Consider the following 21,930-nt stretch of genomic DNA (forward strand, 5'->3'; position numbering starts at 1 on the left):
ATGAATTCATGTGTGCCGGGCTCGGGCCCGGAGCACAGCAGACATACACCGTGGCCTTGTGTTCTCCAAACACGCATGCAAGAACAAAGATGGGCTTAAGGAAGACTTGAAAAAAGGCAAAGCAAAAGGTCCCCAACTGCTCTCTGGCTACTGCTAAACAATTGCACAGCAGTAAAAATCGTTACAGCTGGTCATTAAACTGGGCACAACAGATATTGGTATAGGAAAGCGTGGCTCAAAGAAATTCATCAACATAAATACATCTATCCTCATAACCTCAGGAACGAGCTCAGCCTCAGGGAGGAATCCCTCCCATGGAGAAAGCTACTCCAAACGGATGGAGAGCACTCAACTTCCCTGCAAAAGCAACTGGAACTAGTTGCTGTGGGGAGATCGGAGACCAGACCGGGCACCACAAGTTTCATCCTGCCACCATGCGATATATAACAACAGACAAACGGTTACCAGAAGGCTTTCTAGTTCTGTTTTCAATTTAGTGTTCAGTTTTCATTACCTCCGATACCAGTCAGGGCATCACCAGGGAAAAGCGACTTCAAGTAATGATTCTGTTTTAAATACTACAGGATTTGCTGCAAACATGTTTCCTACAACTTACCATTTCCTACCACCTCCCAGAAAGCCTCCCACGACAGGAGAAAAGGGAGACCATGAACCACAATGGCTGAGAAGTAAACCAAGTTTTACACCAAGTGAAATACAGGTCAACTGGAAAAGCAAGCTACAGACTGAAACAACTTTTGCCTTTCACAAACACTGCTGTGATTACAGCAATTCCCACTTCACTATGAGATTGGGTGAAGGTACTCTTAACACCACAGAAATAACACATAAGAGTCCCAAATCCCTCCCCTGGAAAAGAAACAGGAACTATTTCACCTTGAAAGTTCAGTCATCCCACTGATGCTTAGGTGTTCTATCCTACCTATAGAGAAGTATCTGCGTTTAATGAGGATGCCAGCCTCTATTGCCACAGAAAGAAGAAAGGTGACAGACCGCTCTGGAAAGGGAGATGTGTTTGGTTTCATTTGTGCAGGGTGCACACTGGCAAACAGCTTTGAAATGCTGCCACCAAATCAAAAAATTTTTTAAATGAAAAACACAAAAGCTTCAGTTCTGCAGGCACCCTCCCTTGGTGCTACTAACTAACCAATGTCAGGAGAAAAATTTCTTCCATTTAAAGCAACTGTCATGGTTTCAGCTGGGATAGAGTTAATTTTCTTTTGAGTAGCTGGTATAGTGTTACATTTTGGATTTAGTATGAGAATAACGTTGATAACACACTGATGCTTTCGGTTGTTGCCAAGTAGTGTTTATACTATGTCAAGGATTTTTCAGCTTCTCATGCCCAGCCAGCAAGAAGGCTGGAGGGGCACAAGAGGTTGGGAGGGGACACAGCCAGGGCAGCTGACCCAAACTGGCCAAAGGGGTATTCCATGCCATGGGATGTCATGCCCTGTATGTAAACTGGGGGGAATTGGCTGGGGCAGGGAAGGGGGTGTGAAATCACTGCTTCGGAACTAACTGGGCATCAGTCAGCAAATGGTGAGCAATTGTACTGTGCATCACTTGTTTTGTATATTCCAATTCTTTTATTATTACTGTCATTTTATATCATTATCATTATTTTATTCCTTTCTGTCCTATTAAACTGTCTTTACCTCAACCCATGAGTTTTACTTTTTTTTTTATTCTCTCCCCCATCCCACTGGGTGGGGGGAGTGAGCAAGCAGCTGTGTGGTGCTTAGTTGCTGGCTGGGGTTAAACCACAACAGCAACTAATTAAGTTAAGAGTTCAGCAGGTGGAAACAGACTTAGCAATAGATGCTTCCCTGCTGTCAGAGGATGCAGAACAGACATTCATTATCATCCTCTCAAATCTCTCCACAGCACCTGACTCCTGACCTGCCTCAGACAAGTGGCAGGTGGTATGTGGCAGAGGTATATGGTAAAAGAGCATCCTGGTTTTGGCTGGGATAGAGTTAACTTTCTTTCTAGTAGCTGGTATAGTGCTATGTTTTGGATTTAGTAAGAGAAGAATGTTGATAACACACTGATGTTTTCAGTTATTGCCAAGTAGCATTCAGACTAAGTCAAGGATTTTTCAGCTTCTCATGCCCAGCCAGCAAGAAGGCTGGAGGGGCACAAGAAGTTGGGAGGGGACACAGCCAGGGCAGCTGACCCAAACTGGCCAAAGGGGTATTCCATACCATGTGACATCATGCCCAGTATATAAACTGGGGCAAATTGGCCTCAGGGGTGTGGATCACTGCTCAGGAACTAACTGGGCATCAGTCAGCAAGTGGTGAGCAATTGCATTGTGCAACACTTGTTTTGTATATTCCAGTCCTTTTATTAGTATTATTATTATTGTCATTTTATTATTGTTATTATCATCATTATTAGTTTCTTCCTTTCTGTTCTATTAAACAGTTCTTATCTCAACCCATGAGTTTTATTTTTCCTATTCTCTCCCCCCTCCCACTGCATGGGGGGGGAAAGTGAGTGAGCAGCTGCGTGGTGCTTAGTTGCAGGCTGGGGTTAAACCATAACAAATAGTTAATTCTTTGCTCACCCTGACTGTAGTCAGAGAATGGATCTCCTCATAACACCCCTAATTAGCAGCTTCCACCAGTCTTTTGGTTTTACTGACAGCAAGAATCAAGGATGCTAAAAGCAGCCCTACTTGTGTGCTGGATGACAGGCTACAACATCCCCTTTCCTCCATGCAGTCATACCGCTGCCCACCCAAGGACTCAATTCTTACATGGGATCAGCTCATGACTGGAGAGAGCTGGTTAAAGCAGGACCAAACATGACCAAGGCAACACTGACAGGAAAAATAAAGGGAAAAAAAAAACCCAAAAAACAGTGCTCTCAAAAGGTGCTCCAGCCCTGAGGAGTCTCCAGCCACAGCTGGAGGCACATGCCAAGTGGCAGTCAGTCCTCCAGGGTGCTAAGAGGAGGCAAAACTTCTCATAGGGGCTAAACTCTTCCAGCACAGCACCCGTGCTGCAGGTCAGGTGTTTGCCCACCAGAGGCATCACCTTAGGCCAGCGGAGAGTTATCTGGCCACCACTGCATGCACCTCCCCTCCCACACAGCAGAAGTGCACTGCCAGTCTTGTGATCTGCCTCAGACCAAACTTGCCAACTTGCTTCACTACCGCCTCAGTGACACAAAATTGAACAAGGATCCTCTACCAACAGAGAGCTCAGCTCTGCCAGCACTGTATATCTCCCCCAGCTATTCCAAAAGTGGAGTCTAGCTTACTAAATGCCATGAAGGAAACAGCCACCATCAAAGCACAAATTGCCAACTTAAAGATAACATTTCAGTATTTGAGAAGCAAATGCAAACAGATTCAATGTGGGAAGGCCCGAAGGTTAAAATTATGCTAGCTCAAGGGCATCACATTTCTACATCACAGCAAGACTCATTTCTGCTTTGGGCTACTGGCAATAACATTTGCAACAAGACTAGCTTGTTGGGAAAGACAAAGAAGTGGAGGACTACAAGAATACAATTAGAAAAACAAACTTGCCACCTTCATGGATTTCATTAAGACTTGCACTCAAACTCATCGCTGCTTGTGACTATGTTCCGATTTTTCAGCTTACATATCAAAAATGAATAATTTCCTCAGTTGAAAGAAAAGTGGCAGTTGAACCTAAACACTCAAATGATAAAGCCTTTATCTTTTCTTAGTATCTTATAACCTAAGTCAATTACACCCAAGAAAGTGTTTACAATGAAGCCTGAAGGTTGTTCTCCAGGAGCATTCAAAGGTTACTTTTGCTAGGGAAAGCAAAACCAGTGACAGAATGGAAGTAGTACTAGCTTTAGGATAATACAGCGCATTACAGTTATGGCCCTTTGCCTATGCTAAAGAGAAGTAAAGATTTGCTGTAGCATAACACATGGCTCAGCACAACTCTGACAGTACTGGTCCTTTTCAAGAAGCAAGTCAGCAGGCCTAGAACTTGAACTACTGGACACAGGTTACACAGCAGGCGCATCCCCAGGACTCTGAGTTTCAAAGTCAGGTGCTCTGAAGGCAGGAGTGGAATGGGGCAGAGGAAGCCACGTTAGAAATCTACACTTCTCCCCTCCCAGCCACGGATTAAATCAACAGCTGTGGGTTTTGTATGATGCACCAGAAGCATGTTCCTAAAGGTCTCTGCAGCATCAGGTAAGTCTCCTGGAGATAAATCTCCAGGACACTGGTGGTCCAGAACAGAGGTAGCACCAGCAGTCCCTAACCCACTCTAATATAACTTCATCCACCTGGAAAGCATCACCATCAGCAGGGAGTGACACCTTGGTGTTGACAAGGATCCAGGATACAGCAGCTTTAATAGGTTTATCTTGTTTACAGGAAGGGTTCCTCTAGAGTGGGTGTAGCAGCCAAAGAAATACAGGATGGGGGAGAAGAGCAAAACAGCTTTTAACTATAAAACTGAGCACAAACTAAGAAAAGCAGAACTTTCTCAGAAAGTCATGGATATTTCTCTGAACATGGCAGAAACTTCCACTTGAAATTCCTCCCTATGTCTTGTTTCACACACAGTTGCTATATGATCTTTTACAGTTTCTCTCCCCGCCAGCTCCCCAGACATGATGTTAGAGCACTTGTAGGCAGACACAGCCAGTACTCCAGTAACTGGCATCTTCACCCTGCTCTGCTCCTGCCTTGAGGACATTCCTGCCTTGAAGCTTCAGTCCCTGGAGGGCACATGCACTCTGTACCCCTCAAGTTCTTAAACTCTGTTAGTGTCTCATTAGTCAGTCCTGTTGCATATAGAAAAGCCTCAAAGCCTAATGTTGTAAAGGCATATCCTTTATCCTCCTGCATTAAAACATTCTTACCTAACCATTAAAAAAAATAAACACACATATATATATTTCTGCTAGAGTCCTTCCTCCCAAGGCCATACTATTCTCAACCATTCTAATCTGCTTGCATAACTAAAACACCACCTTCTCTCAGGACTTATGCTACTTAACCACCAAGCCACTAATTGGCTTTTTAAACCACCAGGATCTTTTTCACAACTCCACCTGTGGAAACCTTCACCTTCCTGTTTTGCTGCACTCCCCTGTCCCCCTCCTCTCCTTCATAGAATCTTATTCTCCTCTGATCCTCATTCACTTTCAATCTACTCTACCACCTTCCTACAAATCTCCATTCGCTTCTAGTCCTTTTCTATGCCTGAAGAGTCTCCATATAGCTCAATTTCCTTCAAAATATTCTAGTTCTACCTAAACCAGAAAAACTTTGCCTGTTGTCTCAGCAGCTGACATCTCTGCTGAAAAAGCAGCAGAAGAAAATGCAAAGTCGCCTAAACAAAAACATTGGTAAGATCACAAACAGCTTTGTTCTCTTTCTGATGGATAGTTTTATGGGGTGCCTAAGGGTATGTCTGACACAAGACTCGTTATACACCATGTTGGTCTTTTCTCAGGACATAGAAAATGTTCCTTCAAGCCAGAAAAGCAGCAGCAGCCTCAGGCTTTCTGGTTATGACTCTGCACATGTCAGGCCTACCATGTTTCTTCCCTGAGAGTGGGTTGAAAACTCAAGACAACGTCCACCAGAGGTGCTTATCTCACTCTACAGCAAGGCAATATTCTTCAAATCAGACATGCTTCTCCCTTTACTGACAAAGTAAAAGATATATCTCAAAAGCAGCAGCAAAGTTTCTTTCTCCTCTCAAACAAGAAAGATCTTCCCCATTGAATTAAGATGATGGGCTAGACCTAAAATCCTGAGCCCGCAGGATTTAAAGATGCTCTTTTGTTACCCTACTGTTCAATTCTTTGGCTTCTGCTTCCCCTGAAATGTTTCTTACCACGCCAAGCGGATAAATGCACTTATCCTTGCGTTCACGGCATAGGCCCTACAGAGAAGGAAGGCAGAAGGCATCTCCATTCAGCACCAGCCAGGCCAAGGTACACAAGCAGGGAGGGAACATCCCCACAACCTCTTGAGATTAGGCAGTCTTCTCAGCACAGGAACTCCAAAAGTTCCCCTCCCCCTTCCATAATAAAAGGATCACTGCACTAGGCTGGGCCTAAAAGCTCATTCTATTCTTCAACAGTTTAGCAACAAGCCCCCTGGTAGCTCAATCCACCATCCTGTAACTCATCTAAGCAGCCTCATACCTAAGGTATTACTTCAAATCCCTTCAACATCTGGAAGTAAGCAATTCGCCAGTCCTCCAACTCCAGTACAACACTTTGCAGAAGCGGAGCCTCAGGGGAATTCCTGCTTGCAGAGAAAGATGAACACTCCCCAGAGGTTCATTAAAAGGAAAATTTTTTTCGATGCAGATCAGTACACGCAGATAAGCAGGTACAACCTCTTGAGACAATGCCATAATCCGGTTACTGGGTTCCAATCACTCTCATGAAGGTACCAGCATTTTTGAGCTTGCTGTTCAAGTGTCTTCAGCGCCCTACCTTCACTCTTGACTATCAGTGGCTTGCTACCAGCAGTGTTTTAGCAATCCTCATCTAGACACAGATTGCTGGGTTTAACACAGGGCCTTGACAGACTCAGGCACAAAAGCTGAAGGCTCTACAGTCTACAGCTACCCACCTTGCCCTACCGCTTGTTTCCCCCTTATCACCCACGCAAGCAGGCTGAGGACACATCTGCTCCACAGCTTTACATACCACACACCAGCTATTCCAGCAGTATTTGCACTAACGGCCCAGGCTGAAGTTTGCTGCAGTTCCAGACCAAATTTACTTGTTCTGCCATCCCTGCTGCAGAGTCATTAATAGCTGACAGCATGAACAGGAGGTGGTAACTGCTTGTGCTGCTACAGTTAAACATAAGAACTGGAGAAGCAATGGCAGATATGGGTTGCACAGATGAAAAACATTCAATATATCCTAAAAACATACAGCCTCAGTTGCAATGGTAACCAGTTTAGGACTCAAAAGGGACAGAAGCAGGAAAGGAATTGTCAAATGGCACAAAGTGATAGCAAGGAAACTTTCTTCTGTCCTGCTGTCAGGACCTTCCCCATGAGACTAGGAATAAACACAAATTCTTCCCAAGTGATTGCTCAAGTAGATAAGGAGGAAGGACTCAGTGATAGAAGGAAGCTGCATAAGAAGACAGACAAGCCTGTGTCTCCAACCTAGCAGGCAGCAGTCATCAAGGGACACCAGGATGGTGATGAATCAGAACCTGGACTGAAGTTCACAAATACTTTCTCTTGAAGAACAGATCATGCCATTCAGCACCCCTCCTGCTTCCCTCTACAGTGAAGCTCCTACCAGTTTCCATATTTCTCATTCTAGCCCAAGAAGCTAAGGTGAGTCATACCAGACAACTCTTGAGTTATTTCCTAAAGCAGCTTATTTTCCTGCTAGCAACCACGGCCAAGAATTGAAAGCCCGTCAATACTAGGTGTATGTGATACCAGTCTTGCCAGGAGTAAAATTCAGGCATTGGATAAAAATCCAGATTCAGATGATTCCATCAACTCTTCTCCCATCTCTCACTCCCTGAAGACCAAAATTTGGTAGGTGGTAAAATTCCCCTCCCATACCTTTAAATACTTCATTACAAATCCATTCCCCTCAGACTCTGTTTCTGTATTCCTTTTTATTTTTTTGGAAGAGAGGGGAAAGTTCAGACTAAACAGATCAAATTTCAGAGTTCAACAAAGATTCACACAAAATTTTATACATTTAAAACAGATTCAGAAGCCAAATATGCTTCCCAATTCCTCCCAAAGTTACATACATCCATAACATGCACACAGGAAAGATTTTAGACTTTTTCCAAGCACAGGAAATGAAAAGCAGGAGTATCCAATGGAATATATCCAGAGTCATGCTATGTGATGAGATGTTCACCTTTCTTGAATAAAGGAAACAAAGGGAGTTTTGCCTCAGCTTGCCCTGCCCAGCCTCTCAAAACTCTCACAAGCAGCATCTCTCTCTGGGTTTTAATGAAATACTTATTCTATTTGTTTTTTCTTGAGTCATTTGAAGTTAAATGCTATAGAAGGTACAGGAATCCCTTCAAGCACAGTGAAACACATGAAGTTGATCTTCCTCTCTCAAACCGAGGGCAGTCATCTTTTCCAAATACAAGGGACAAAAATGGAAATGGGGCATAGAGATGGATCTCAGCTTATCCAACACAACAAAAGTATAATGGGAATCCTAGCTCATAGCCACTTATATTAACCAGTAAAACATCACACTCATTCTTCATAGTACAGCAGTGAATACAAGTCTACTCACATGTAGGTCCTTTGGATTTGCTGAGCCAACCTAGGACAGACAAAAGGAAAATTCAGGATTACTATTATGCTTGCTTTAATTCATCCTTCAACCATTAGAACTGGTTAAAATTAAAACAAGTTGTGTGGCTTCTTGAGACTCCTATTACTCCTTCAAGCCAGTTGCTTAAATAGCACTGCATGGATCAGTGTAGTAGCAGTGTGAATATTATTATTTGAATAGTCTAATTCTGGGCCCGTCTGCATCTGCTTCCTAGCCACCTCTGGGGCCTGGCCATTATTCTGCAGGTCCTCACCATGCTCTTCTGTACCACTCTGCTCTTACTAAGCTCTCCAAAGGGACTGGAAAGAGTAATTACACCAGAAACTGCTTCCCCCTTCTCTCCATGGAAAGCTACACACTTCTTTTGGCTGACCCTGCAATTTCTCCAAACCCACACTTACTTGAAGAATGCAGTTTAGAATCAAGATCCTCTGTTCACGCATGACACCTCCCCTCATTTCTGTCTGGCCATCCAATGTTATAGAGTCCTTGTTTTCACGACCATTGAATTCATCCCTAGCTGTATAAATGGCTTCCTTTCAGCTGCATAATCAGAGACAAAGGAAACCTCTGCTTTGCACAGATTCCCAAAGAATAGGAACAAGTCCGAATCTGCTCCATGACTGGAGTGCTCTCTAACAAGCTGTTCTATGCAATGCAAACAAATACCAGCAGTATCCAAGAGCTTCTGTGCAGAATAACCTTGGCACTGAAAAGACCTTAGAACAGCAACCATCAGATTGGCTGCATTTGCGTCAGAGACAACACAGAGGAATGAAGTCCTTTCAGTTTATTCAAGCTCAATTTATCACTTTAATGGCAATCCTAAAAATTAAAGTGCTAGCTTTATAGTATTTCACACGTGATCAGTCAACAAAAATCAGGCTGTGTCTAAATCTTAATGGACTTAGATTCACCGAGCCTGCATTATTATTAATTTTTAAAGGTTAATATTTAAACTCTCTCCTTTATGGGTATTGATATTTGCTTAATTCAGGATGTTTAATACTTTTACCAACACGTTTACTTGCATTTACCAGGACCAGGTGATGCTATTATGAATAATGAAAAGCCCAACCTATGCTTTGATAGGTTTCCAACAGAGCTGGTTATGAATCCAAGAGAGATTACACCACTTGGAACACAAATGATAGGAAGCTTTCAGAGTATTTTAGTGACTGCATGTTAAAATTTAATGAACAACTTATTCTGATCCACTGTCATCCTTCCAAAAATAGCCTGGCCACACAGGAGGACCACTGTGAATGAGATATAAACGCAAGGCGTTTGAGAGCTTGGTTATAACCTTAAGGGCCAGAGATGGAAGGGAGGAAAAAGAACAACCAAACAAAAAAACAACCAAAAAACCCCAACAAAAAAACAGCAACAAAGAAAGAATGGAGAAGCATTATCTGCAGAAAAGCAGACAAAATGGTTGTTATTGCTCCTCTCCAAAACTTAAAAAGTTCCCTATCTCTATCTACTAAGCACCCTGGCTCTTAGCTACATTCCAGATGAACCCTCAAAGAAAACAGAAGAAACAGACAGAGAACTAAGACTCAGCATTTTGAGTCCTTGATTTCCAAGTCTCTTCACCTGCTCATTCCTTATTTCCCCCAACTAATCTTGGAGAACTTTCCAGATGGGGAAAAAAGGCACAGCAGTGATAAAGCTCAAAAAACATTTCTGAACAACAGCACTGAAGTTTCCACAAACCCTTGTTTTCTGACATAGCTTCATTGCTTGCCCATCACCAAATGCTGCATTTGTTTTGTGTCAAAGTATGTGCAGTGGTTATTTTTATATTCATGGATATCTTCCTGTGAAAACGGAGCAGTTTCCCCAAATTCTGCAGTGTGCTTAGTGACTAAGCAACTTATCATACTCATCTCATGGCACTCCAGGATATTTGGATAGATTGCTTGAGACAAAGTGCTGAAGATTTTTCTTAAAAATTCATGCATAAATAAAATCAATTTATTACCAGAAGACAGACCAGATGCTTGCTGACTGGAAATGAGTCTGCCCTCTGCATTAACCACATGGCAAAGAGAACACATTCCTGCCCAGAACATGAATATATCTCTAAGCCTCCTGGAACTCAAGCAATAGAATTTCTAAACAGCAAAATGACTGCAATACAATATACATCATATGGTTTTAAACATATGAATCACAAGCTCTGCTTTCTCACTCAGACCTGAGCCAGCCATTGTCTCCATGCTTGTCTGTCTTTATACAAGAGCATTCTTCAGCTTTTGTAGCAATTGTGAGCATGTCACATTGGCCCCACATTCAATATAAGCATTACCACCAAGAGATTTAATACCACCTCTTGCTTCATGTTAACATCGCTTTGCTCTGCCTGCTCTGAATGATTTTGCTATGTAAAGTGAGGATGGTGGGGTGGTTGGGGGACAAAGATGAGGGAAAAATGATTTTCCAAGCACCTCGCCAGTACTCTTTGTTTCTCCATCTGGCTCTGCGCGCCTCGCCCGACTTGCTCATTAACGTTACTCATGGCTGGCGTGCTGCTGCAGGTGCAGCTCTCCAGGCCCATGACGCATTGCTGAGCACCCCCATCCCTCCCAGCAATTGGCAGTTGGGTTGCTACCTCCCAGTCTCAGAAATCCTGTACATGGAAGCGCTCCTCAGCGAGCCCTTCCCCTCCCCCAGGATTTTTAGCCCTGCATGTCTTGCCTTCTGCTATGCTCCTGGGCTCCCCCCTGCATGCACTCACTTTCTCACTTCCCCTGCAGGAAATGGTTCATGCCTAGCCACTATAATCCTATTTAGCTGATCATCTGCCTTGATCAGTTTACCACAGCTGGTTTCAGGTCCTGAAGCAAAAGGAACACAGAAAGGGAAACAATGCAGAACCACTCTTGGGTCTGATATGCTTAACTAGTGCTTTTGTTAATGTGACTGGATGCCTCAAAAATTATACTAAAAAGGCTTGCCAGTATTGTGGCTGCTTTTCCCCATCCAGCAACCCCGTGCAGCACAGGACATTTGCATACTGATTACAGACTCAATTGAAGGTGCTGTAGTGTGTAATGGGAGTTTCAGATGGGGATGTTGCACTCCAGCCCCAGGCTGGGAGGCATATCTGACAGGCCTACATCTGAAATGAGGCAGTAACATTATCAGCAATAACAGCAAGACTGGAAAAAAACCCCAAGGATAGACCAGATCCAAAAAGACCTTGTCCCCTTCCCCCCTTGCTATCTGTTCTTGCCAATTTGTCACTCTCTCACATGTGTGTCCCCACCCCTCATTGCCTACAACGCCAAAATCAGGCCAGGAAGACCTACAAGTCTGGAATATCTGATTTCAGCAGCCTCTCCCTTCCAAACAAAGAGCCAGAAATACTAAAAGTAGATCAACTCCTCCTCCAGAAGTTTGCAGCACCAGCAGACTTTTCCATACAGGATCACCTTGGCTTGTAGTGCATCTGGCAACTAACATTTATTCTGCTCTACCACACAGAGGCCAATTCAAGCTTCGCTGATGCTGAGGAGTGTTGGTCACAGGACATTTTCAGGTGCCATGATATGTCAAATAAATAGGACTTTATGTCGAGAACTGAGGTTTTGTTTTCAAAGGCAAGCTACTGTTGTACATTGTAACAGTTGCTGAATTCAAATCTACATGCCTTTTTGGGACTAACCTCCTTCAAAGTTCCATGCAAGAGCACACAAAGTTATTGCTTCCATCCCATGCCACTTATGATCAGGCATCTCTCTACAGACTACATCATGGCTAGTCTAAGAGAACAGACATATTTCAGGGTATACTGGGTAAACAAGCACATACTTCACATCATGTACTACTTTGTGAGTATCCAGTATATTTTCTTCTTCCACTCATTTCTAAAAGGCAGATCCCCTCATCTCTGCTGACATTTTACATATCATCCCATTACACTGCTCTTTACATTATTCACAACACTTGTCCATCAGATAAACATCAAGAAGATAGAAAGGGGAGATGGAAGAACTCAAGCTGCAAAGAGGATCTAATAGAGTTAGCAGTTAGCAGGTGCTGAGGTGTCAGAAGATAGCACACAAGGAAACACTGAACAGAGTCATCAGCTGTGCAAAGAGCTGAAGACAGTCTGTGCTTCCAAAACTACTTCACATGAGCAGTTGCTACAGGGCATACAGGTAAGAGTGTCTACATGAGAGTCTCCCTTAACTAAAACATGGTCCATGCTCTTGAGATAGTCCAAGTGCTCCCAGCTGCAGTGAAGGCATGAGAATGGAGGGGGAAAAGGCTGGGGGGAATAAAAATGACAGGGTAAAGGACAAGCACTTATTTACTAACGCGTAAGACTCGTTCAGTTCAGACACTGCCCTCTGCTTTACAAGTAGCAATGGAATTTTTCCTTTGAGTACTGAAAGATGTGTACAAATGCATCAACCATCACCAGCTTCCCCATAAAAATGTAACGCCACCCCATACTTAGACATCTCCCCCTCCCTGCAGCATATGCAAAGGTTTCACTTACCTGTGGCCTGTGTTTCCAAGATAAAGCTACCAAAGATAACTAGCAGAAGAAATAACCCATGGCTAGTCAAGGCAAGAGACGATCCTGTGTTGCTCTTTGGTGCTACCATTCCATGGCACATCTTTTACCCACCAAAGTTTCTTTTTAAAAAATTCCTGAAAGATCTGGTTGATCAGGAGCACCTCGGTCTACAAAAACAAAGAAAGAAACAGTAAGTGTTGAGCCAAATACCTACAACATCTGGGGAGGGGTAGAAAGGGGAAATTCAGAAACAAACAAGAGCAACCTTTTGCATGTTCTAGCATTTAGGAATCTTGCCAAGTATTCACAGTTCACAAGGTAACAGCAGCAGAAAGGGCAATCTTCTGCATAGGAAATACTAAAAGGAGCTGCATTATAGAGAGACCAGAACTGTTCACTCACCCTCTAATATTTCAGGTGTGAAGACTGCCTAGATTACAATTAATTTTAGGTTTTCCTTTCAAGACAAGCCCAGAGGATATAGCATCTGGAGAATCTGTTCCAAAATAACTTCAAGAGATCCAGCCTTCCTACACCCCCACCACCTTTCAGAAGGTCTCCAAAACACAGCAGACAGTACTAGACAGCTAGGATAAATAAATCAAATGCTTCTTCAGCCACCTGGAGAAGCACAGCAAACCTGACAGCCAGCCGGCAGGCAGGCAAACACACGCTTATGAGGAGGAATGTAAAACAGCTTGCAAACCTCAGGTATAATGTTCTGACAGTACTGAGCATAGCAATTAAAATTGCAGGATGTGACACTGCTCATACCTGAGGACTGAGGGATTCAGCCATAGCCTATCAGGCACTGCCGCAGCAAAAACAGACTCGCACACAAACACACAAAGCGCAGTTGGGAAATCAAGAAAGCACAAAGTTGAACCCCTATTTTTAATGAAGGAAAAAGACCCAGCAGAATACATGTCCTACCAACCTAGCATGGTTTTAGCCTGCAAGACCTCCAACAGTAACTTTGGACCTGGATGAATAACAATGTCATGCATAACTCCAATACTCATGAAAGCAAGCTGGGACTAAAAAAAAATCTGTGCATACTGGTTTTACAGAGGAGGAAGGAGAAAACTGAGATAAAAGACAACTGGGTGAGAGATGTAGTGAAAAAAAAAACCAAAAAAACCACACGGAGACACATCTTAATACTTCTATCATGCTATTCCTTACACAAACATCTAAAGCTCTCAGGGGGGAAAAAAAAAATGTGCAGAAATTAACATTTCTTTACACTTCACCACAGGAATACTTCTAATTTTGAGGGAAACCCCATTCAGCCACAGCTTTTTCAGTTAAATCGGTATTCATACTGTAGGGGGATTTTTTTTTTTTTTTGGCCAAGTTTCCCATAGAAATTCAGAACTGCTGAATAACTCCAAACAAATTTGAGAGGTGCAGAGACAGTTATCGTACTCTTTCATACCCTGTGAGAACAGATGGGAGACCTGGGTTAGTACTCCTACAACTAGGGAAGGCAGTATGACTTTCAGATCCTTAAGTACTTCTGAGATGAAGTCAACACGCCAGCACTGACCAAAGAAACACAACTCAAACAGCCACAACTCATGTTTCCAATTACTCAGGCAAAAAAGAAGCTGCATTATGGAAGGGAAGGTGTAAATTTGTCATTAAACCTGGAAGTCGTCCTAGTGAGAAGAAGGTCTCCTTAGTTCCCTATCACTACTTTGCTCATATTTACTTTGCAAAGGGGCTATCTTTAACATTTGGATCTTAAGTCAATTAGTCTCTACCAAAGAAGAATTCTTTGTCTGCATACACCACCGCCTTGAAATGACATTTCAAGATGACATTTAAACTGCCATGTGGCAAGTCTGGAGCTGATGCTACAATAAAGTCTGTGTCTGCCCCTTTTGTTTCTTGCTTCATCTGGAGGGGGAGGAAGAGAAGTGATGCTATCCCATTCTACGCCTGTAGCACAACCTATAGATTTCTCATGTCTTCCACAGACAAGGAGCCAATGCTTTGTTCACCAAACTCCTACCATGCAGAAAAGAGTAACGATGGTGCCACTCACCTGCTGGAATTCCTTCATCAACAATTAGACCATGGAATGAAAAAATACTCCTGTGAAGAAAGCCAAGCCAGCTAGTCTGTACATCTGCCCCTCAAGTCAGATCTCCGACATGGATTTTAAGTTCATATTCAGTTGGAAGAGGCCAGCATCTGGCCTATACTCCAGGCCAACAGCTGGCTGCTTTCTTCTAAGACTCACTGCTTTACACTGAATTACAGCTCTGACAAAGCAATACACCATCTTCAGCAAATGGCCCTTCTGATTAAATCAAGACAGGTCTGTCCTCCCCATTCCAATTTAATGAAGCCTCATTAGTATAACAAACTCTGCAAGTCTTGCCAAGGTATCTTTTAAAGGTGGCCTTCCCTGCTCTTAGAACAGTGCTTGCCAGGTGACATAGCAGCAGCCAGAAGGAGAAGTAGGGAAGAGGGCATGCAATTATCACAGAATTTGCTGAGCCGCCTGAGGTGTGCTACCTTGCCCCCGAGATGTTTTCCTCTCCCAAAGATTGCACATGGAAGCCAGCAGTCCAATTCTGGTCTCTGAACAACAACCAAGTTAGAGATACCTAAAACAAAGAATATCTTCTGGGGGAATCAATTATTGCTTATTCTCGATTCACTAATAGATTGCTCCAAAGCACAGTGCTGTTTCTCTCCTTTTTTCTGAAGTCAGGCACAGTTTCCCTATCTCTTTTCAGCTAGCAAGTCACTTGAGTCCCAGGTTATCAGGGACCCTCTCTGTCAGAGGCATGGGGCTGCCCCACAAGGAATGCTGTAAATTGCTGCTGCTATGCCTACAGTAACATCCCACTAAGCTGATTTAGTTTAGTGTGGGATTTGAAGGAGACACAAAGGCAGCAAAACTATTTAGTGGAAGATAGCATCAACAAACCCCTCAGAATTGTTAGGAGACAATGGGCACAGGTACCGCCTGTGAGGATCCTCCCTCGGGCTTCAGCCAAGTTACAAAACTTGTTCTCAGCCTTGACTTTTCCTTGACAAAATTAGAAGATGAAAGAGATTCTGGCTGGATAAGAAGGTATCCTTTCTTCCCAGAGGGGAGCTGGTGGTTGGGAAGCTATTTAGACAGACCTTCAATTCTCTGAAAGTTGACTGTTGTTTTAGCACACTCCTTATTACCTACAGCTCAGAGGGAAGCAGCTTTCATAACAACTCTACAGGCCTCCACCTCCAGAAGTTAACTGGAGTGCATTGTAGAGCACACACATTTGTCAGAGACATACTCTTAGGGAGATAGCTTAACAGTTCATGGGTTCATGAGAATCAAAGCCATTCCCTGTTTAAACACAGCATTAAGGAACGGGCTGGTTTCTTTAATGGATCCTAGAAACAATGAGGCAGAAGCCAACAGCAGCACAAGTATACAGAGCAAGGACACTTCAGACCCATTTCACATGCCACAGCCTAGGCTGAAGGATTATGGGAGGATTAAGTTTAAACAGAGATGTTTTCAAAGAGAATATTTAGTACAGCCAGCAGTTCCCATAAACACAGTAAGGAGAGGAGAGGAGATTCTTCTCTGTTAACGCTACATCAGTCAACAGCGGTTTCGGGTTTTTTTTTTTTCCTTTCTTTTTAATGTGCACTTTGAAAAACACCTACTAAATATGGATAAGAAAATAAACCATCCTCCATGGCCACAAAGTCAATAGCCACACACCCTCTCAGGGAATGCTATGAACAAGAGAAAAAGTACTCATTGCTCCTGGGTTACAGCCATTCCCAGGTCTTTCTTTTCTTGAAGTCTTGTCATCAAGCAGCCTTCCCAGTGATGCTTCAGCATTAGTCCCCCTCGCTGCACGGCCAGCCCTGCTCGCACAACGAGCAGTAGTCCACTCCTACATGAACTCCCTGAAGCAGGCATCAGCTTCCACTGGAACCATGCAGGCCAGACTTCCTGCTCACTCTTAAACCACAATTGGCCGTTTCCAAAGATGACGCACTCGCATATGGCAGGAGCTTTTTCTAAGCTAAGCTGTTTGGGGACCTCTGCCATTTATCTACTAGACCTTCAGAAGCTGCCAACTCACATCCCTTGATCGAAGATCCCTTTATAAGCATGCATACATTTTCCCAGGATTATGACTATTTTCTGATTTTTCCCCATTTCATCACAGCAGGACTCCTAGGTCCCCATGGAAAAGTGTTCTTTGGAAGGTCATATGCTCAGGACATGAAAGACAGCCAGATTCAGGTAGTTCTGATGCACTAAGGACATGGGATGTCAGGGGGTAGATGCAACAGTCTGAGGCTCTCCAGTTGCTTAAGATGCCTGGCACAGCTATGTCCTGTGCCACTGTTGCTGGAAAACAGGTCTTCAATCTGGATTCTTCACAGTTTTAGGGAAGCATTCAGTATGTTTGGAGTGCTACGGGCTTGCTTTTAAATACCATACTTGAAACTTGCCAAAAGAAAATTAGTTATCCTCATGCACATCAGAAATCTCTTTTATGCACATAGTTTCCCCCTCACAGAATAATACTCAGAAATTGTTTGCTATCTCTTGAATGCACACAGCAAAGATCTTGGCAGTGGGATGAGTTATGGGTGCGCACAGCATACCTTTTGAAAGGCTAAGGACAAGGATTGTTCTTGTCTCATGGTCACACTGTAGGTAGAACCTAAGGTGAGTGGTGTGGTTCAGAGGATTTAACCTTCACTCATAGTTGCTGGTTTTGTTGTATCCTTATTTTGTCTGCTTTCAATGACCAGTCAATCTTTAAAACAAAAAAAAGTCATCCTCTTGGCTGCTTAATAAGAAAATTACAGAAAAACCAAGTCCAAGTGCCAGCAGAGGAAATAATCTCTAATTCTACTTACTTTCTGTAGCTAAATCAGTTGAATTGAAAGCTTTTAGAAACAGAATTGTATTTTTAACATTTTGGGATAACTTCACAGTTCAATTAAACTGTTCAGTTAAACTAGACACAAAGAAAAAAACCAAAGCATTCAACATTACCTGCAAGCAGTTTAGAAAAATCTTAATCATCTGACTTTTCAGCACAGCCAACTCTTAATTATCCAGGATAATTGGAAAGGTGGAAGAGGAAGAGAATAAATAAGAAAAACCAAACAACCCATGTAACACTCCCCCCCCCCCCCAAAGTAACCAGATGATTTAGAACACATATATTTGGTAGCTTCGTTTTGCACCTTCATCTTTGAATTATAAAAAGGCAGATTTCTGCATAGCACAGGCACAGCATAAAGCAGAGGGCTGAACTGCAGATATCCCCTGCTACAGAGAGGAATCACTTGGTAGACTGCGCTCCTTATTCCAGACACTGGAATCAGCGCACATCCTCCTGCAAACCAAAACCTGCTTGCAGCCCACAGTGGGACCCGAACTGTTGGGTTTTCTTCCTCATTCCCCAACTGTGCCACATGGTTTGGCCTATGACCTGCAAAGTCAGCCAAATGAGGAGCTCCTGGATCCCTCAAGGAAAACCAGATCAAGCATATTTTCACTGCACACTTTAAAAGTCCACTGCTACATCCCTGTCAGTCATAGTTCACAGATTTACATCTCCTACAGTCTAAACTGCCATCCTTTTGCATGGTATGTTAAAGACTTAAGAACCAACCAACCAGCCACACTGGTCTGCTAAATAAATCTGTGCGCTGCAGCAGTAAATTCCATCTTCCCAAGAAGACATCAGAGTAGGCCTCCAAAAAATGTACTTCACTTCAGGACCGACAGCATCAGACACCCAACTGCAGAGGACAAACTGTGAGCAAGGTGCTCTGATACATCAACATGTAGTAACATTGTTCCACATCATAGCCTTTAAGCCATAAAACGTTTTCTGTTCAACTGACTTGCTTTCCCATCCTGTGTCAGAGTAAAGAGGACACCACAGCACAGCTTGCTCTAGCACTAGGGTTTCATTCTTGCAAATACCACTCTCATACTTTTAGAAACAGAGTCAGAGACAAATTGTTAGAAACAGTCTCAGTCTTGTGAGGATCCTCCCCCATTTCCAAGTCTGTGGTTGTCATGCCAGGTCTGACACAGTCACAGAAGATTTGAATTTTATGACGGGGGGGGGGGGGGGGGGGTGGGTGGACCAAAAAAAAAAAAACCACACCATCCAATTTTCCTTGCCTTGGTAAGTCCGAGAGAAAGCCCTAGATATCATTAGCTTCCCAAATTTTAAGAAGTCTCCTTGAAAGTCACAGAATTTCACTGGAAACTTTTTCTTGGGAAGAAGAAGGTAAGAGATCAAAATCCAGTTGTCCTTCCAAATCAGGAAGGAGAAGCTAGTTACAGGCAGGCTGTGAACTTCCAGGCACCAGTAGAAAGGAAAAGCAGAGCCGCAGAGGGGCAGGGTATAGAGTTAGACAGGTTAATGCACGCAACTCCAATGCACAGGACATTTCTGTGCTATTACAAAAATGTTTATAGCAATGGGGTCACATAACCAGTGAATGAAGAGAAACCAGTTACCAAAAAAAGAAGTGGTGGATGTGCTTTAAGGGATTTTTTTTTTTTTTTTTTTTTTTTTTAAAGCATGCTGGCATCTATGCAACCTATGGGAGAAAGTAGAAACGGGGGGACAGTGGAGAATACATCTCACATGAAATCTTTTCCAGTTTGTTTTGTTTGGTTTTTTTTTTTTTTAAATATGTCTTTATTCGGAAAAGTATTCCCTTTGGAAACGATTGTTTCGGCATTTTTCCCCTGCCACACTGCATCAGAAAGGCTAGGTTTCATGCTTTTAGCTTTAATCAGTACAACAGCACATTTACAGAGAACCATATGCACAAAATGTTCCAGAACGCTTTCCAAAAATAATAAGTCCTAAAAAAGAAAACTCACAGTAAACTGAAATGGCTTAAGGGAATGAGAATAAAGAAAAGCCATGCAAAGGCAGAACCTCTTAAAACCACATACAAGCTTGAAATATTATTTTCAGTAAGCAGGGTTCTTAAAGCAGCACTGGATTGGTAAGTTCACTTGTATATCCAGGATGCTTTTCTCATTTATGCAGCTGTGTTAATCTGTTTCAGGGAACGCACCACGAGCCCCATGTACAGTAAAGTCTTATTTTATAATCCTTCACTGCTAGAACGTGCTTCTCCCCATCCTTACCACTTCTTGTGCTTTCATTTCAACTGATGTGGCTAAAAGCATCAGTCTGCTATACATGCAGCTACAATACCACCAGGCAGTACAGCCATTTGAAGAAGACACCCATTTGGGAAATCTTTTTCCTATCAAAGCCCTCTATATATAAACTTCAATGAACCAGTCTGACATTTAAATAAGGAACTATACTAGAAGATAGAGGCACTCTTATGTTTATTCCTAAAAGCACAGCTGTGAGACACAACTCAAGTTTAGAATGATCAAGTTTCCCAGATACAAAAACATCCACTCACCCACTTCCAAGCGATGATGACAATTGCTGTGCAGTGCTTATTACTTGTATCACAGTTTATGTAGAAAGTTGTCCACAACAGACATGATGTAGTATCAGAACCTTCCCAGTTAACAAATCCTTGATGTTTGGATGTCTGGCAGCACAAAGATGTTTTCAAAGATAAACACACACACACACACACAAAAACTCTGAGAAATAAGACTGCCCCTTAAGTCCTCTGAAAACTTCATCTTCCAACAACCCAGTATCACTGACCAAACTGAGAAAGTTATAATGCACAGCTTCAAATTCTGGTTCTGACTTTAAGACTGCAACTGGGATTCTAATGCAGCAGAGAACAGCTTCAATAGATCTCAATGTGGGGCGGGGGGGAAAGCTGGCTTTCAAAAGGTCTCAGCATCATGCTGAGTCTTATATCTATTAACTCACTATTTTCCTTTTCTTTTTTAGTAGTAGCAAAGTCATTAGATGTTTCCTAGTGCTTTTCCTATGTAGGATGCACATGTATTGCCACAAACCTTTCATTGTGGCTGAGACCAATCACAGTGGCATTGGGCACATTTCACTCCACAGAGCCCAGCCACATCACTCTCACCAGCGTACAACTGGAAAAGGAAAAGTCAAATTTTGCATCACCATTCAAACCCCTTGCAACTAAAACTGTAGGACGACTAGCACACTGCCTGCATGCAGACCTGCTCCTGTGAGGCCAATGGTCAAGGGCGGCTGCAGAAGGTGGCCCAGGCAGGCTCCCCAGCTGGGCACCCTCACTGGCAGCAGGCACACCAGCATCCACCCCAATACTCAACCTGAGGCTTTCAGATTCCAGGCAAGGTGCCTTAAATTAATCTCAGAAGTCAATACTCAAGGGCTGAGAGAAGAAGGGTGGGGAAATAGGAGTCTTAACAGCTTCCTTTCTTTTAAATCACTCTCACAATTACCAGCTCACAGAGAACACACTTCACTATGCAGAAGACCCCCACAGCCTTTTCTCTCTAACTGGCTTCCCTCAACAGGCTATGCTTAATTTGATTTTCTAACAGGGGATCAGTTGTAATTATATTCTGATTTAAGCAGCACAGGCTAGGAGCATCAAGCCAGAGAGGCACTCCAAGAAGGATTGCTGCTCATTACATGTCACAAGGGCACATACATACACACACCACGAGGAGGCCAAGCAATCCAAGCAGAATCCCTGGGACAGGTCCCATTCTAATAGAGTGCCAAAGCAGCTTCCTGAGACCTACAACCACCATTCAAAGGCTGCACATTAAAGATTTCCACCGATACGTTGGAGTGGGAGAGAAGCATGCCAGAAAGAAGAGTAGAGAAGTAAGAGTCCACAGAATAAAACCTGTCGTAAATAAAATCTGTAAGTTGCATCTCAGTAGAAGGTCAATTTGAAGCTTCAACTTCTCCCTCACTTGAGTCAGTCACATTTAGACTTCACAAAGCATGGCTATTAGCGAAAAAATATTTTTAAAAAAATCTATATGGACACTGTTTGTTGGAACTAGGACAGCCCAGAGGTGGGACCCAGGATGCTCTGACCGGCAGCAGGAGGAGGAGCACACCCACAGCCTCCTGCACCCACCCTACAAGTGTCACAGGAAT

General features: G+C 43.2%; 1 protein-coding gene across 3 annotated transcripts in view; it reads right to left on the reverse strand.

Moving 5' to 3' along the window:
• Nucleotides 1–21,930, reverse strand: part of SUSD6 (sushi domain containing 6) — an 89,852-nt gene that overhangs the window by 39,313 nt on the left and 28,609 nt on the right. For 2 of the 3 annotated variants that reach the window (XM_052782346.1, XM_052782345.1), the window contains exons 3-4: nt 12,839–13,026; nt 8,287–8,316 (exon numbers count right to left, since the gene is read on the reverse strand). In XM_052782346.1, the coding sequence (XP_052638306.1) occupies nt 8,287–8,316; nt 12,839–12,959 (151 nt within the window). In that variant the 5' untranslated portion in view covers nt 12,960–13,026. The remainder of the gene's footprint in view (nt 1–8,286; nt 8,317–12,838; nt 13,027–21,930) is intronic. The other variant, XM_052782348.1, reaches the window with a different exon arrangement.

Source organism: Harpia harpyja, chromosome 3 (assembly GCF_026419915.1).
Source record: "Harpia harpyja isolate bHarHar1 chromosome 3, bHarHar1 primary haplotype, whole genome shotgun sequence".
Classification (NCBI taxonomy): Eukaryota; Metazoa; Chordata; class Aves; order Accipitriformes; family Accipitridae; genus Harpia; species Harpia harpyja.